Source organism: Crocodylus porosus, unplaced genomic scaffold (assembly GCF_001723895.1).
Source record: "Crocodylus porosus isolate Cpor-Errol unplaced genomic scaffold, CroPor_comp1, whole genome shotgun sequence".
NCBI lineage: Eukaryota > Metazoa > Chordata > Crocodylia > Crocodylidae > Crocodylus > Crocodylus porosus.
In genome coordinates this window covers 100,534,116-100,549,609 of record NW_017728947.1, presented here as the reverse complement: position 1 = coordinate 100,549,609, position 15,494 = coordinate 100,534,116, and the positions used below count along the sequence as shown (strand labels likewise).

The 15,494-nt window shown below is 47.8% G+C and overlaps 1 protein-coding gene across 1 annotated transcript in view; it reads right to left on the bottom strand.

Annotated features, from left to right (window-relative positions):
• Positions 1–6,005, bottom strand: part of TDRD9 (tudor domain containing 9) — a 138,136-nt gene extending 132,131 nt beyond the window's left edge. Inside the window, exon 1 of the mRNA XM_019551158.1 lies at positions 5,802–6,005. Coding sequence (XP_019406703.1) covers positions 5,802–5,947 — 146 coding nt within the window. The 5' untranslated portion in view covers positions 5,948–6,005. The remainder of the gene's footprint in view (positions 1–5,801) is intronic.
• Between the last annotated feature and the right edge of the window lie 9,489 nt (positions 6,006–15,494).

Here is a 15,494-nt window from a genome sequence, read left to right as displayed (position 1 = left end):
ACTCACCAGCCAGGTTCATCGGTCTCGCGCACCATTAGGGCGCGTGAGGCGTGGTGAGTTCTAGCCGCTGCGCGGCTACGTTGATATTCAGTAATAAAAGGTACCAAGCCTGTTTTCTCCGGCCTATTCGTAATCTGTGGTAAGCCCAACCAGGGAAAGTTCCTGTAACAGGTAATAATGATGCAGAAAAGACAGGAATATTGAATATTTCTGCTCTACATCTAGAAAGCAGGATGACATATTTGTAACACATGAAGGTGATAACGTAACTTCTAGTCGCTCAGTAATCAAAGAGAATGTCAAATAACAGCCACTGAACGAACACTGAATTGGCAAGCCCAGCTAACTTTCACCAGGATCCCGAGACGATCTGACAGAGGAGATCTGTCCCACTGAAATGTCTTTCTAATAAAACCTGCAATCTTAGGGAAATCCGAGAAGTCTGGAAAAGTACTTATGTCTTTCCAATATTGAGAAAAGGCTAAGATGACGGCCAGTTAACATATTATCAATCATGGGAAAAACCAGGAAGGATGGAACAGGATACAGCTGATAAGACCATAACGCCAGCCAAGCTGATCTCATGAAAAACGCATGTTAACAGACAAATCTGATTTCATTTCAGGAGACCAAATTAGAAGTTAGTGGGAAATACCAACTACCTAGTCACAATTTACTTAGCCTTTTGTAAAGTGTTGGACTTAGAACCACACTGTTCTGATTTAAAATTAGCACTATACAATATTAACACGAACACACTAAATGTATTCACAGGAGACTAACTCAGTGGCACCCAGCCTTCTCGCCCCAAGGATGGACAAGTAGCAAGGGGCTAGTCTATGGGCTGGATCTGGCCGTGAGCTGGCACTATCCAGTAGGGGTGCACCATTAAAGATTCTTTTGGCCCATCATTAGCCAGCCACATCAGCTGATACCGATACAATTGCTGATATGCAGCCCCACAGCTTGGAGAACGGTGTTGAGCCAGTAAATCTGTTGGGGGGGGGGAAATGGGGGAGCATATCAAGGCCCCCATGGTGAGGAAGGAAGTGGTGCTGGGGGACAGAGCCATGGGCAGCTCGTCCAGGTGCACGAGGGTAGGGAGGACATCTCCCACCGCTGTGTGAACCCCTGTGGGGCACAGGGGAGGAGGGCATGTGCCCCCAGATTTCTGCACGGGGCAAGGGCGGGCTGCCCGCTGAGGGCTTGGGGCCAGCGGCTATACCAGCTTCTTCCCAGCGGGGAAGCTGGGCCAGGGCTGCACTCAGGGCAGGTGGGCAAGGGCAGGGCAGCAGCAGCACTGTGGGGGGGGGGATATAGCCACCCCAAAGTTCTCCATGGCCCCCCCCATACCCACCACTCCCCATCCCTGCCCACCCTGAGCGCAGCCCCAACCCAGCACTGCCCACCCCAGGAAAAGGCCAGCACAGTCCCCAGCCCCTAGCACACCCAAACCCCACGCACAAATGCAGGGGACACATCCCCCCATGCCTCACCCAGGGGTGCATGCAACAGCAGGAGCCGCCCCACTCTCCATCCCTCTGGGCAAACCACCCATGGCTCCATCCCATACCCTGCCCCTACCCCACCCCTCCCTCACTGTGGGGGCCTCAATCTGCCACCCACGCCCCTTCTCCCTCCTACAGGCTTACTGGTCAGATGCTGCTCTCTAAGCTGCTGGGCTGCATTCCTGGCTGCGTGCATGCTGCAGCTCATGCATACACATTGCATTTATTGGTGATGTTATCGGCTATACTGGTCAAAACAAGCCAACTGCCAATAATGTCAATTTTCTTTTTATTGGTGCTGATACTATACCAACCTATATATCGGTGCACCTCTACTATCCAGTGTGCAGGGCCACTTCATCTGACCTGTAGGGCTCCCCACTAGTCCAGGAATTTGGAAGCAGGGGAGTAGCAATTAATACTGCTACTACTCCTTCACCACCAAAATTTCCAGATCCTTGGGGAACCCCACAGGCCAGATGTGAAGAAAACAGACTCCAGCCAATTTTTAAAAATTATATAACTGCCTATTTTTTAAAAATTAATCTCAGCTTTTAAAGGTCAGCTAATTATCTTAATAACTGGATGAACTTTAACCTTTAAAAAGTATGCCTATTACAAGTCTACTATCAAATCTAACACTCAAAACGTACAAAAATCAGACAACAAAAAGCGTTAGTAATCAGATATATCAAGTTTTAAAATTTATATTCTTGCTTTTATTATAGTGAGTGCCATAGTTTTGAGAGTAACTGTTAACATAGTAACATATTTCATGATTAGTCCCAACAAAACCTATAGGTAAGCAAAAAAATTTTAAGATGCTAAGGAGCTGTAAAAAAAAAAAAAAAAATTTAGAAGCCATTAAATATAATCTAGGTATTTTGATGCATTTAACGCTTCAGGGATCATTCCACATAAACTGACCAATATTTTCAACAGCTTCTTATACTGTACTATTAAAGAGAAGCATCTGTTATTCTCAAATCAAGCCAGGACAAAGTGGAATATCTTCCCTGGGTATGCCCTCACTAAAGGTTGTCTGTGCTTTGTTGTCCCCATAGGCATCTGGGCACCCCATGAGCAACATTTAAATCCCTTCCAACACACGTCCTGGAGCAAGCTGAATCTAAGCAGAGAGCTGTGTGTAAGCAGAGAGCTGTGTGTAAGGAATAGATCTGTGCAGTCTATCCAGTTTAAACAATGGTTCACAAGATTTTAACCAAACTAAACAGTCTAAATGTGCCAATATCAGAACATTAGGCAATTACTGAAGTGAACCTCACTGCTCAGTCAGCAAAGAGTCCTTACAGGTTACCACTGCATGCAGAAAAAGCCTTTGATGGAGTTGAATGGAACTATTTAGCAGAGATTCATTTCAGAGAGGCATCCAGGAATCTGGCACCCAGATTTTTGTTAAAAAGCCAGAGGAAGTTGGGTGCCAGTTCCACTTTATGCTTTTAAAAAGTCTCCACATACAAAACTAGAACACCAAAATTTGTTGCATGCAAGATGGCCCAAAAAATACATTAATGGTTACTATGCCAGCAGTCTCTGTGGCCAGGGTGATGCAGCATTCTGAAGTGCCTTGAGAACCTATCATGGGTGCCAGAGGGAGCAGTGCAATGTTAGCACTGTTAGACATGCAACCATATATCACACTAGATATAGAAATATAAATTTATAGTGTTAAAAACATTGTGACCTGCTTGGGGTTAAAAACATTTTAATCCCATGAGCTTTCTGAGGTCTTTGCAACAGAAAGATTGCTCTAATTACTTATTCTGTAGTCAAACACTGAATGAAAACTAAGAGTTGGCATTTTTCGATGGGTGCCTTGAATTATTGGTGTTCTAGTCCAAGAAGGATGACAACCGTTACTCTACTCCTCTCCTTAGAAGTACATAGGTACTTCAGTCACCATTTAGGCACAGCAGACATCATCAGACAGAAGGTAAAAGCCTTATCTTCTGTGAGACCACTGAGTATTCTGGAGTGTGCGTCTCCCATTCCTCTCCAGTATTTCACCAATAGAATAGAAAACACAGCTGCAGACTATACAAGCAGTTGATGTGACTTAAGTCCCTGCAGGAAAGAGCTCAGGAAAAAACAAGGCATCTGTCGCTGGCCAAGCATGCCAAATTGAATGCCTGAGCCCTTCCCCTTTCCTCTGCATTTCAATCCTAACCAGTTTAGGTAACTCCACAGCCTTCTGAGACTTCTCCAGGCATCTAAGTCTTCCCATGCATTGCTCATGCACCCCAGACACCTAATTCAAGGCTGAGGATACCACTAGATCACAGGACAGTGAAATAAAACCCTGCAATACTGTGCAGAGCAATACTTAAATATCACTGACAATCTGAGCCTATTTAAAAGATTAAAAAGTGTGCAAAAATTTCTAGGTAATTACTCAGAGCCTAAAACAATGAAACTAGGTCTTAATGTGATGGTTTACGACAACAGAATAACAAACAAACACAGTATTTTTTCTCCTGAAAGAGTTTTAAAAACAAACAAGCTACATCTCCGAATACATCCAAGAAGCAGGGAACTTACCCACATTTTAACTTGTTTTATACACACTGCCACACACCTGCCAGTGGAAACAAAAACTGCTGTAAAGACTATCAAACTAGACAACTGAAATTAAAACCTTTCGATGGTCAAACGATCCAAAGATGTGTCACCTTAATAATACAACATTTAGGGCTGTACTCCAAGTTAGGAACCAAAGATCAGAGACCTTTTAAAAATGCACCAGACTAAATTACCAAATTAGAAAAGAGATTGGCCAAATCATTGGAAGAAAGGTGCACCAGTAGCAATTGAGCATGGGAGTGAGGGTCATGGTTGCTGAATCAGAGCTTCCTAGACTTTAAGGCTGCTTACAGACATAAAAAAAAAAGGTGCTTCACTTTAAACTTAGCACACCCCCACACCAAGCCCAGCACATGCCCAGAAGAGGTATCACATTCACTGGACCCAGCTCACACACTGTCTATAGAGATCAAGCACTTTAGTGGGGCTTTCTTGGCACTTTTTTATCTAATAGCTGATTGAATAAGATTTAGATAAAAGTGCCAAAAAGCACTGCTGAAGCGCCTGATCAATACAGACACTACAGAGCTGGGTTGAAGTAACATGCTGCTTCTTGCAGTAAAGCGTTTTTAGTTTTTTCCACATCCATCAGCAGCCTAAATGCTGGAGGCTAAAAGTGGGAAAGAAATGAGAAAAAACACTGGTTATATCCTGTTCACTCCCCCTTCCAGTATCCACTCTTAGTCCTTATGTCACACAGTGGCGAGCCGATGTGCCACAGCAAGGCTCGTCAACCAGGGGTACATATACCCCTAGGGGTACCTGGGAAAGCCCCAGGGGGTACACAGCAACAGTGCAGAGAAGCAGCAGGCATTTCCAGTTTTGCCCCCCAGACCCATCCCTGCTCGTCCATCAGCCACAGCGGCCCCCCCACTCATCAAGCAGCCACCAGGGTACACCAACCAAAAAAGTCTGAAAACCTGTGCCAGAGAGATTCATGGGTCTAGACCCACCAAGCAGCTCAACACCACCTGGAGACATGAGTTGTGGAAGGACAGGAACAAAACCCACCCTCCCCGACCCAGAGCCGCTTTGCTGGCCTGGGAGCTGGCTAGCTTGGCAAGAGCCAGGAGGAGGCTGACCAGATCCTGGGACTCAGCGAAGTCATGGACAGAAAGTGCATAAACAAGAAGTTGCAGGGAAATGAGCAGCAAGACCCTCAGCAGCAGGCTCCAGAAGCCAAAAAGGGGCTGCAACCCTGCACCCAAGGCAGGCACATTAGCAAAGCAGGTATCGGGGGTGTCTTTGAAGCATGCCAGACACGTGCTGGGGAGCTCGCAAGCCAAGAGTGAAGTGGACCAATCCAGCAGGAACCCCTGCCCAGGGCATCCTGCCACATGGTGCCAGGGCAGGACGTGAGGCTGGGCGAGAGGAGCCTATGCCCCAATCTAGCAAATCATGGCTCAACACACTTGTCCCTGCAAGGAGCAGCCCTCGCAACACCAGGACTGGGCTATGGCTGCTCCTTCAGCCCAGGCCTCCAGTGAGTCACCTCAGCCACACACCCGGGGCTTCTCTTTCTCTATAGACCCTCCCCCAACCTCGCAGCGCACCCCACCCCGACCCCGCGGGCCTCTCAACCCGCTCCCACCCGCACTGCGGGCGCCAGGAGGGTCCCCTTTCCCAGAAGTCTCTGCTGCGCCCCGAGCATCCCCGCGGGCTCCCACAAGGGCCCGCCCGCCCCGCGCTCACCCGGCGGCGGGGGGCGGCGCCGGCACGGCAGGCCCGGGGTGGGGGAGAGCGGCCGCGGGATCGCGTCCCAGCAGCTCGACGTTGGTGACGGCTTTGCCGATGGTGAACCAGTCCGTGATCTGCTCCAGCGTCAGCTTTCGCAACATGATGACCGCTGCGGCGGCGGCGCCTCGCACCGCCTGGCTCAACCACGTGCCCACCCAAGCCTCCCCACCCCGCATGCGCCCAGCCTCGTTCCCGCCTCTGCTGCCACGCATGCGCCACGTTCCCGCTACCTAGGTCACGTGCCCGCCACCTCCCACCGCGCATGCGCCAGGCCTCCCCTACTCCTCGTAGCGTGGACGGACAGTTTTGCGCTTGTCCCTGTGTACGAACACCCCCCCCCCCCCCGGGCGGCATACCCCTGAGTCTGTTTTCTCCCCATACCCCGTCCACGGAGTGGCAGCCCACCCGCCACTGCCCTGCCTCCTTTCCCGGGGGAGGGCGCTAGGGACGCACGGGTTAACGTGTCTTGCGCCAAAGGGCTGAGGGAGGGAGCGCGGGGCGGGGCCAGACAGCGGAGGGCGCTGTGATGGGCGGGGCGCGGCGGCGGACGCTCTAGCCTTTCCTCTCGCTGGCGCCGCATTTTCCGGCAGGCCGCGCTGCAGCTCCATTTCCGGCTTCGTGACCTTCGTCGGCGCTCGCCGAGGTGGGTCCTGGACCTGGTCTGCGGCTGGTGGTGGGGGGCGGGAGGGGAGTTGCTTTCTGGCGCCGGGTGTTGCGGGAGTCGCCCCGCGGCGCTGTTTTGGGGCAGGCCACATCCCGCCGTTCCCGGGCCTCCGCTCTCCCCTGCCAGCCGCATCCTGGCAAAGGCGTCCCCAACTCCTCCCGGGGCTGCAGGACGCACCGGTTGGGGGACGCGGCCTGCTTTGCTCCCGCGATGGGGGAGGGTGGGGCTGGTGCCTGGGGGCCTCGCCCCTTCCCCCCGCCCGGCACTTTATGCCCCTTTATGAATTCCTGCGTCTGGGCTGCCCCTCAGGATGCAGCAGGGCAAGCTATGGAGGGGCTGCCCTGCGAGGAGAGACAGAAGAGGCGATGCTGCTCCATTCAGATTGTGGCTTGGTACTGCCAGGCCGGGCACCGACAGCACTTTGCTTGGCACTGCACCTTTGGGCGCACAGCAGGGAAAGCGCTGAGCTGTGCTGCCATAGGGGGATCGAGCCCAATGGCCACCTGTGGCATTCCAGCACCTTATGAGTCAAGGTTGTTTTTGGTACTCTTCCCAAAAGTGTTGCCAACCCCTTGGTTTAGAAGGAGGCACTTAGGGGGGTGGAGGGGGACAGGACCTGAGAAAGAAGTTTACAAAATAGTAAGTTGATAGAGACTTGTTATTGACTCTTGTGTAACAAGAACTGGGGGGTCACCAAATGAAAAGAGCAGCTAGTCAGTTTAAAACTAACACGGGGAAGTTTTTTCACACCAGGTGTCATTCAGGGGTGGAACTTGTGCCTGCCGGAGGCAGTGGAGGAAGCTGACAGTTTGGCTGGATTCAAACAAGGACTGGACACGTTCCTGGAGGAAAGGAGCATCAGTAGCGATTGAACATAGGGGAGAGAGACAGCCCCTGAATCAGAGCTTCATAGACCTTAAATCTGGGGCAGGTGAAGTCTGGCCTGCGGGCCAGATCCCGCTAGCAGCGGACTCTGTTTCCAAGCAGCCCCTGCCCATGTGGCTGGGCCTGGTTTCCACGGAGACCCCAGTAACAGCTGTATTGTGATGGCACAGGGCCGGGGTTTCTGTGGAAACCAGCCTCATCAGCTTTGGCAGGCAGCAGTGACAGTGCCAGCCTGCTGGTGAGGGAGCTGCTGAGGGGATCTGTGCTGCAGACAGGAGCAGGCAAGAGCAATGGTGTCACTGGGAGGAGGGGCTATGGGGAATCTTGGAGTTGCTATAATGCCCCCCGGCACTGTCCCTGCAAGCACGGTGCCCAGCAAGGCATGGAGCTGCTCCAGAGCCCAGCTGGGATCTTGTGGCACTGATAGTGTGGTTTAAAGCCAAGGCAGACCCATGATCAGCTGCCTGCACACACCTGCCTGGAGCATGTGAGCTGCAGATCATGGATCTGCCTTGGCTCTGGACCACACTTTCACGGCCGCAGGATCCCAGCTGGGCTCTGGAGCAGCTCTGCACTCTGCCAGTGCTGCTGGGGCTGGTCTCTGGAAACCCTGGCCTTATGCTATCACAGTGCGGCAGCTGCTGGGGTCCCCATGGAAACCAGCCCCAGCCACGTGGGCAGGGGCTGCTGGGAAATGGAGTCTGACCACCAACTGGATCTGCCACTTTGCCTATCCATGCCTTGAATGGTGGCAGCTGCAGGTGAGGGAGGAACAGTGGGGGTGGGGAACCCTGAACAGACCTAGTTCTCACTTTACCTTTCAGCATCTACTTTCTGCCCCTGTGACACAGGAGACTGGGCCAGATGGACCTATGGTCTGACCATAGTAAATGGCAATTCTTATGATGGTGCTTAACCACACCCCATGGAGTATCAGGGGAAGGTCTGTTTAAATAGCTCAAACTATGCCATTTTTGTTGGCTTTTCAAAGCTCTGGTTTAATGAGCGTAAAACCTATTGATGCATATATTACCCCCCCACCACCACATATTACAGATATTACTCAGTTCACAGATCAATCACACACTAAATTTAGATCAGCTGCACATGCAAAGTAATAGTCTCAGTTCACTGGGTAATCACACAATAAAGGCAGACCAGCCACATGTACAAAGTAATTATTTAGTATTTAGGTTAGCTATTAAGAAGCGCTTTCTCACTAGAGTGGTTGTAAAACACTGGAACAGGTTACCCAGAGAAATTGTGGACTCCATCCTTGTAGGGTTTTGAGACCCAGCTAGGTAAAGCCTTGGCTGGGATGATAATTTGGGGGGTGGTCCTGCTTTGAGCAGGGGGCTGGACTAGATGACCTCTGGAAGGCCCTTACAACCCTCATGTTCTATGATGATTCCTAAAAAATTACTAGACAGCTGTAAAGAGCGAGTTATATAGTTAGTGCTTGAAAATACATAACAACCCTAGAGCTGGTTTCTGTCCAGCTTTAATCTGAATGTGGAGCATAACCCTTAGAGGTAACTGATTTGGCATAATGATGCTGCTTTTTAATTTATGAAAAAGGTGGTGAGATTCTTCCAACTCTCTGTGTAATTACGGTTAGCTTAAATCTCTGCAGAGGCTACATCTGAAGGAATTAAATTATAGGCAAGTGATATTACTAGTAGCTACTCTGTACAATTATGACTGTAGACTGGATGAGATGATAAACACTTCAGGTAACGGTTGAGTGATCTAATTTGTGGACAGGGATTGTAGTGAGTCATATGTCAAGAGTTCTCACTGGTGGATTAACATTCAAGTCACATCTTATGCGTATTTAACTTACGCGAATTCAGCTATATGCACTCGGCTGCTGGGGCTGGCCATCGGGTACCAGCTGGGGCACGGCACGTAGTGCGGCCACCACGTGGTACTGCCTGCACACACCGGCATGGCTGGGGGGTGGCAGCTCGCTCACACTCAGCTGGCTGCCCTGGCAGGACGAAGTGGCAGAGGACAAGAGGGGCAAGGAGCGCGGCAGGAAGGGAGATTTCAACTATATGTGACTTTCGCCTTATGCGCTGACTTCAGCACGTAACCCCCACGTAAGATGCAACCCGACTGTACTTGGCCCACTTGTCACTGTTGCTTAAATACTATTTGGCCTCAAATTATTTGTAATTAACTTTTATTTTTGTTTTGATAGCACCTTAGTTGTAATCTTAACTCTAAATTCCCTGCATACATCCTAAAAGCAGCATTCTTGTGCTGTTTTTATGATCAAGTTACTCACTTTTCTAATAGAAAGCTACAGGCTTTTATCACTCCTCACTAGCATTTGTCAGATAAGGTATTTTAGAACCCTGTTTCTCAATCTTTTTAAATTCAGGGCATTCCTCCATGTTGCTTTTGATTTGGCAGTTTCCAGGTGAACTGCTGTTGTGATACCTCAGCTTGCCTCAGTAGATCTCAGCTGGGATGCAGCTACTGTTGCTGCCATAGCCAAGTGCAACTGCACTGCCTGTCTTGTGCACAGCCAGAAATAAGCCTCAAGTAGACAAGTGCTTTTCTCACTTTGCCCCAGCCCTCACACTTTCCTCCTGGGAACGGAAGTGAGCAGGACAGTTCCACGTCCCTCTAACCAGGAGGAGAATGTGCAGCAAGGGTGGATTCTTCTGCCTGCTCTAGGCTTGCAAGGCACACAGGGCAGTTCCACCTGACTGCTGTAACACCCTTGAAAGGGTCTTGTGGCACCCAAGTTGAGAACCACTGTTTTAGATCATATACATCAGAAAATAGGAGCATATGATAAAAAGATGCTTCCTGGAACCTTAAGTCCAGTCCTTTATGTTCACAGTCAACCATTTCTTTGAAACAGTCCATAAAAACTTCTACTCTGGCCCTTTTTACACACCACAGCCACAAAACGTAGGCTTTGCAAAAGGAGGAAATGAGGGCATTACCAGTACCCAAGTGAAACCTAAATTCAACCTGGGTTATGATCAAATATCTTCCTTTAAAGGTAACATCCCTTATTCTTTCAGAGACCTCAAAAAAGTTATGAATGTAAAACATCGGGTATATAAGGAGTCTTAAAACTCCACCAAAACAATTGCTTTTTATTAACTTCCAGATGTTGCAACAGATATCTCGGAGATGGTGGGGGACCATGAAACCTTACTGCACTAGAGTTTACCAAGAAGTGTGGTTTGGCCTGGCATGCACCAGCTACATGTATTACAAAATTTCATATGGCGGTAAGTCACCTTGTTTCAATCTTAGGTTAGTTATACCTACTTTGAAATCCCAGAAGTGATACCTTCTGTTGTAGATACAATTGACCTGTATCTGAGAAATTAGTTCTATATATTTTGATAATTGGAAGTTGTACCATTTCTTGCTAAAGCCAGATCTACACTAGAAAATGCTTATAAGTATAGGTGTCAAACTTCCCAGTGAAGAGACAGCAGCACCACCAACACTTTATGCCAACTTAATAGTGTCTCTGAAAGAGCATTTGTTGGAGTTATTTATTTAAAAATTCCTGTATTTTGTGATGAAATTAAGTAAGAATTTGAATATATAGGTTAAGCTGTAACAGTGGGATTATCCCCTGGTTAGCAAACAAGTTCCAAATTTAGTATAAAAACTAAACTCAGTTGCATATCAATGGAACCTTAATGAGTATGAATTTGATTCCTTTACTCATCAAAAATACACATCTTCTATTTCAAAGATCTAACAGCAGACACTTATGGTAACATTTTATAAATACTGCACTTCATTACACTTGTTATTTAAAAAATAACTTGGTGTTAAACATAAGATACCTCTGCACCATGGGGGTGCTATCTTGTTCATATCCAGTCTTCACTAGCGCATTATCAGAGATTACTGTAAACATGCTACTGCCTGTGATTGTATATGCTATGGCTTGACTTGGTCATTGATGGCTGAACATCTTAAGACTTGGAAAATGTAAGTGGGCAAATATAAATCCAAAGTCTTTTGGAAAATTTATGTTTTTTTACTTTCTGTTTCTAGGTAAAAAAGACAAGAAAAACAGTACGTATTAACTTAAATGTATACTGCTGTATGTTGTTCTAGGTAATAAAATAATTCACAACAAATCCTATTTGTTTAAAGTTGAAATTAGATACATGTATGTATGTGTGTAAATATATGTATGTTGCAAAGTAGAACTTAAGGGCAAAGCTTTAGTTAGTTATAGTTCTGTCTGTATCGCACTGCTAATCATAGAAATTTAGGGTTGGAAGGGACCTCAGGAGGTCATCTAGTCCAACCCCCTCCTCAAAGCAGGACCATCCCCAACAAGATCATTTTTGAAAACCTCCAAGGATGGAGCTTCATAGTTTCATAGTTAGTAGGGTCGGAAAAGACCTGAGCAGATCATCAAGTCCAACCCCTGCCATGGCAGGAAAGAGTACTGGGGTCAAACAACCCCAGCAAGGTGATTGTTGAGCCTTGTCTTAAAGACCCCCAGGGTAGGAGCCAGCACCACTTCGCTTAGAAGTTGGCTTCAGATCCTAGCTGCCCTGACAGTGAAGTAGCACCTGATGTCTAATCTGAATGTACTCTCTGCCAGCTTGTGACTGTTATTCCTAGTCACTCCTGGTAGTGCTCAGGTGAACAGGGACTCCCCCAATGCCTGCTGGTCTGCTCTCAGCCTTTTGTTGTGGAGGCTGAACAGGTTCAGGTCCAAGAGCCTCTCCTCGTAGGGACTGCCCTGCTGCCCCTGATCATGCGAGTGACCCTCCTCTGGACCCTCTCCATGTTGTTTGCATCCCTCCTGAAGTGCAGCGCCCAGAACTGGACGCAGTACTCCAGCTGCAGCCTGACCAGTGCCGCACGGGGGGGAGGATCACCTCCTTGGACCTGCTTGAGATGCGTCTGTGGATGCATGACAAGGTGCGGTTGGCCATCCTGACTTCACCCCCACACTCCCTGCCCATATTCATCTTGGCGTAAATAATGACTCCAAGATCCTTTTCTGTCTCTGCACTGATGAGAAGGGAGTTCCCCAGCCTGTAGGTATGGTGCCAGTTCTTCCTCCCCAAGTGTATCACCTTGCACTTGTCAGCACTGAATCCCATCCTATTCTTGTCCACCCACCCCCGTAACCTGTCTACGTCCAATTGTAGCCTATTCCTCCCTTCTAATGTGCCCACATCCCCCCACATCTTAGTGTCATCAGCAAATTTGAACAGGGTGCTTTTTACCCACTCTTCTTGGATACCTGACTCCCCTCCCCTCCGGGATCTCAATGCTTCCCCGTCTATTCTCCTTAGCTCGTTGAAGTCCGCCCTCCTGAAATCTAGGGCTGCTACCTTGCTGCAGGCCTTTGCCACCTTGCACTGGATGGTGAATTCCAGCAGGCAATGATCACTGTCGCCCAGGTGGTCGAGCACCCGCACCAGGTCGTCACCCGTGGCCAGGACCAGATCCAACAAGGCATCTCTTCTGGTGGGGCTGTGCATCTCCTGGGTTAGATGGAGGTCCTGCATTTTGGCTAGAAACCTATGTGAGCTGTCAGACCTGGCTGACTGGTCTTCCCAGCAGATGTCTGGAAAGTTCAGGTCACCCATGACGACCATGTCCTTTGACCTAACTACCTCCGTGAGCTGTCTTGAGAATTCCTGGTCTAGCTCTTCCCTGTGGTTGGGTCATCTGTAGTAGACCCCCACCATTAAGTCTCTTTCCCCTCTTGCCTTATATTCTAACCCAGAACGCTTCAGTGTGCCCCTCCTCTGACTCTGTGCTACCTGGTGAGGATGTATATTCCTCCTTAATGTACAGTGCCACACCCCTGCCTTTTCTCCCTGGCCTGTCCCTCCTGTACAGCCTATAGCCCTTGATACTCACCACCCAGTCATGTGTTGGGTCCCACCACGTTTCAGTGAGGCCTACTATGTCTGGGTTGGTGTCAGCTAGCAGGAGGGTAAGTTCCTCCTGCTTGTTTCCCATACTACGAGCATTAGTGTAGAGGCATTTGAGGCCTCCTGTGGATACGTGCACTGGCCCCCTAATCTCAGCATTGCCCTGGCCCCTGTTGCTTACCTGTGTATATGTTCCGCTTATCAGCCTAGGCTGGGCTGTACTTGTGAGTGCTGCCTGGTTTAGTGGTCCAAGGCTCCTCCCTCGTCTTCCCCTTCCCCCCAACGAGCCTAGTTTAAAGCCTGCTGGAGGAGATCCGCCAACCTTCCATTACCTCTGGTTATAACCTGGTAGCAGAGCATTTACAGCTTGCTAAATTGATACATTTTTCTTTGTATGTGTTTGAGCATAAAGGAGTTAATGCTAAATATTGGTATATGGGAGCTTGGGTGGGTTTAATTTTAAAATGCTAAAGGATATATTCAGTCATTTTAAAAATGTATGAAATTGCTAACTAGGTTAATCTACCATTTTTTCCTTTCAGCTAAATTGTCAGTACAAGAATATTAATCTAAAAGTTGTATCAAATTCTGAGCATTTAAAAGTGAGAAGCAAATTTATGAGCTGTAGTAATTGTCCTGTTTCAAAAGCAGATGATGCCCTTGCTCCAAATTTAGTCAGTTGTGTGTGTAAAATGATACATAACATTTGCAGTTGATCTTAAAGAAGAGTCCCAATACATTGAAAGCAGTAACATTTAACATAATTCTGAATCTTTCCATATGTTACCCAAAAGTGCTTTAGAGGAACCCATGTATGCTTAAATAATGCTAGGTTGCATATCTTGAAATTAGGAGAATTTTAAAACGTAACAAGCTACCTCATGCACAGTGCTTTGAATATTTATCTTAGTTTTAGTTCAATGTGCTGATCATTCTGGTAACTGTAATAGTAGATGGTTTTAGGTTGTAAATGACAGATTTTTTTTTTATATTGCTTTACAATTTGAACAATCTAAATCATGTGTTTGTTTCAGAATCCTCTGATCCTGGTCATCATTAAGTAGCTCTTCTTTGGATATGCAGCTGGTGATTCAACCGTGTTATAAATGAAGCAAGCTACTACCACCATAGGGAATGTAATTGGACTTCATAAGCATTGTACAGTTCCAAAACTGTACAATAATCCAGCCACCGTACTTAAAGAATAAATCTGTGAGCATGTAGTACTCTGGAGTGTATTTTAATACTGTAACTTCAAAGTAAAGTAATTTGGCACGTGAAACCATATGGTGTAAAACAAGGTAACTTTCAACATACCATAACCTCTCATAAGAATACATTGAAATAACTAACATTTTGCTAACACTAAGCACATCAATAGTAGACCTGTTCAAACAAGAACCAGTATTGTGAGGTTTTTTGCCTCTTTTAAAGACTTCTGAATTTCCTGTGAAAAGATGTTTTCTCTCAGAATTTTCCATGTCATTTTAAAAACACTTGGAGTGTAAATGCATATTTAGTCTATTCAGCAATATAAACATTTCTGTTGTCACTATGTAACTTTTGGTTATCTAAATCACATAGCAGCATTTCTTTGATGCTAAAAGTAAGCAGTTTTAAAAAATGGAAACTCTGCTCTTGAAAAAGCTCTTCTGAGTTCTGCAGGAAAATTTACAAAGCAAAAGCCATATTGTTAACAAAAACAGGTATCATGAAATGTTTTCAGATTTGCTGAAATGTCCATAGTTAGGGGGTGCATTGATAGAGATTCCAATATGCAGCAGGGCAGCATAGAGACCAGCATCTGTTGGGCTGGTAAGTCTGTTGTGGGAAAGGGGTGGGGGGAGGGAAGAGATGTGGGGCAGATTGAGGCCGCCATGGTGAAGGAGGGAGTGGGGCAGCAGCCCACCCTGCCTGCGCGCATCTGGGGCATGATCCCCAATAACTCCCGGGGTGCATGCAGTAGTGGGAGATGTGCCCCCTGGACAAGCTGCTTGACACTCTATCCCATGCCCCACCCCAGTTTGGGAGCACCTCCCTCTGCCCCAGTCACACTCCCTCACCATGGGGGCCTCGATCTGCCCTGCACCCCTTTGCTCCCCCTGCCCCTTTCCCCACTACAGACTTACCAGCCAATGCTGCTCTTCCAGTCACCGGGCTGTGCACCTAGCTATGTGCATGCTGCAGCTGTGTGCATGCATTGGA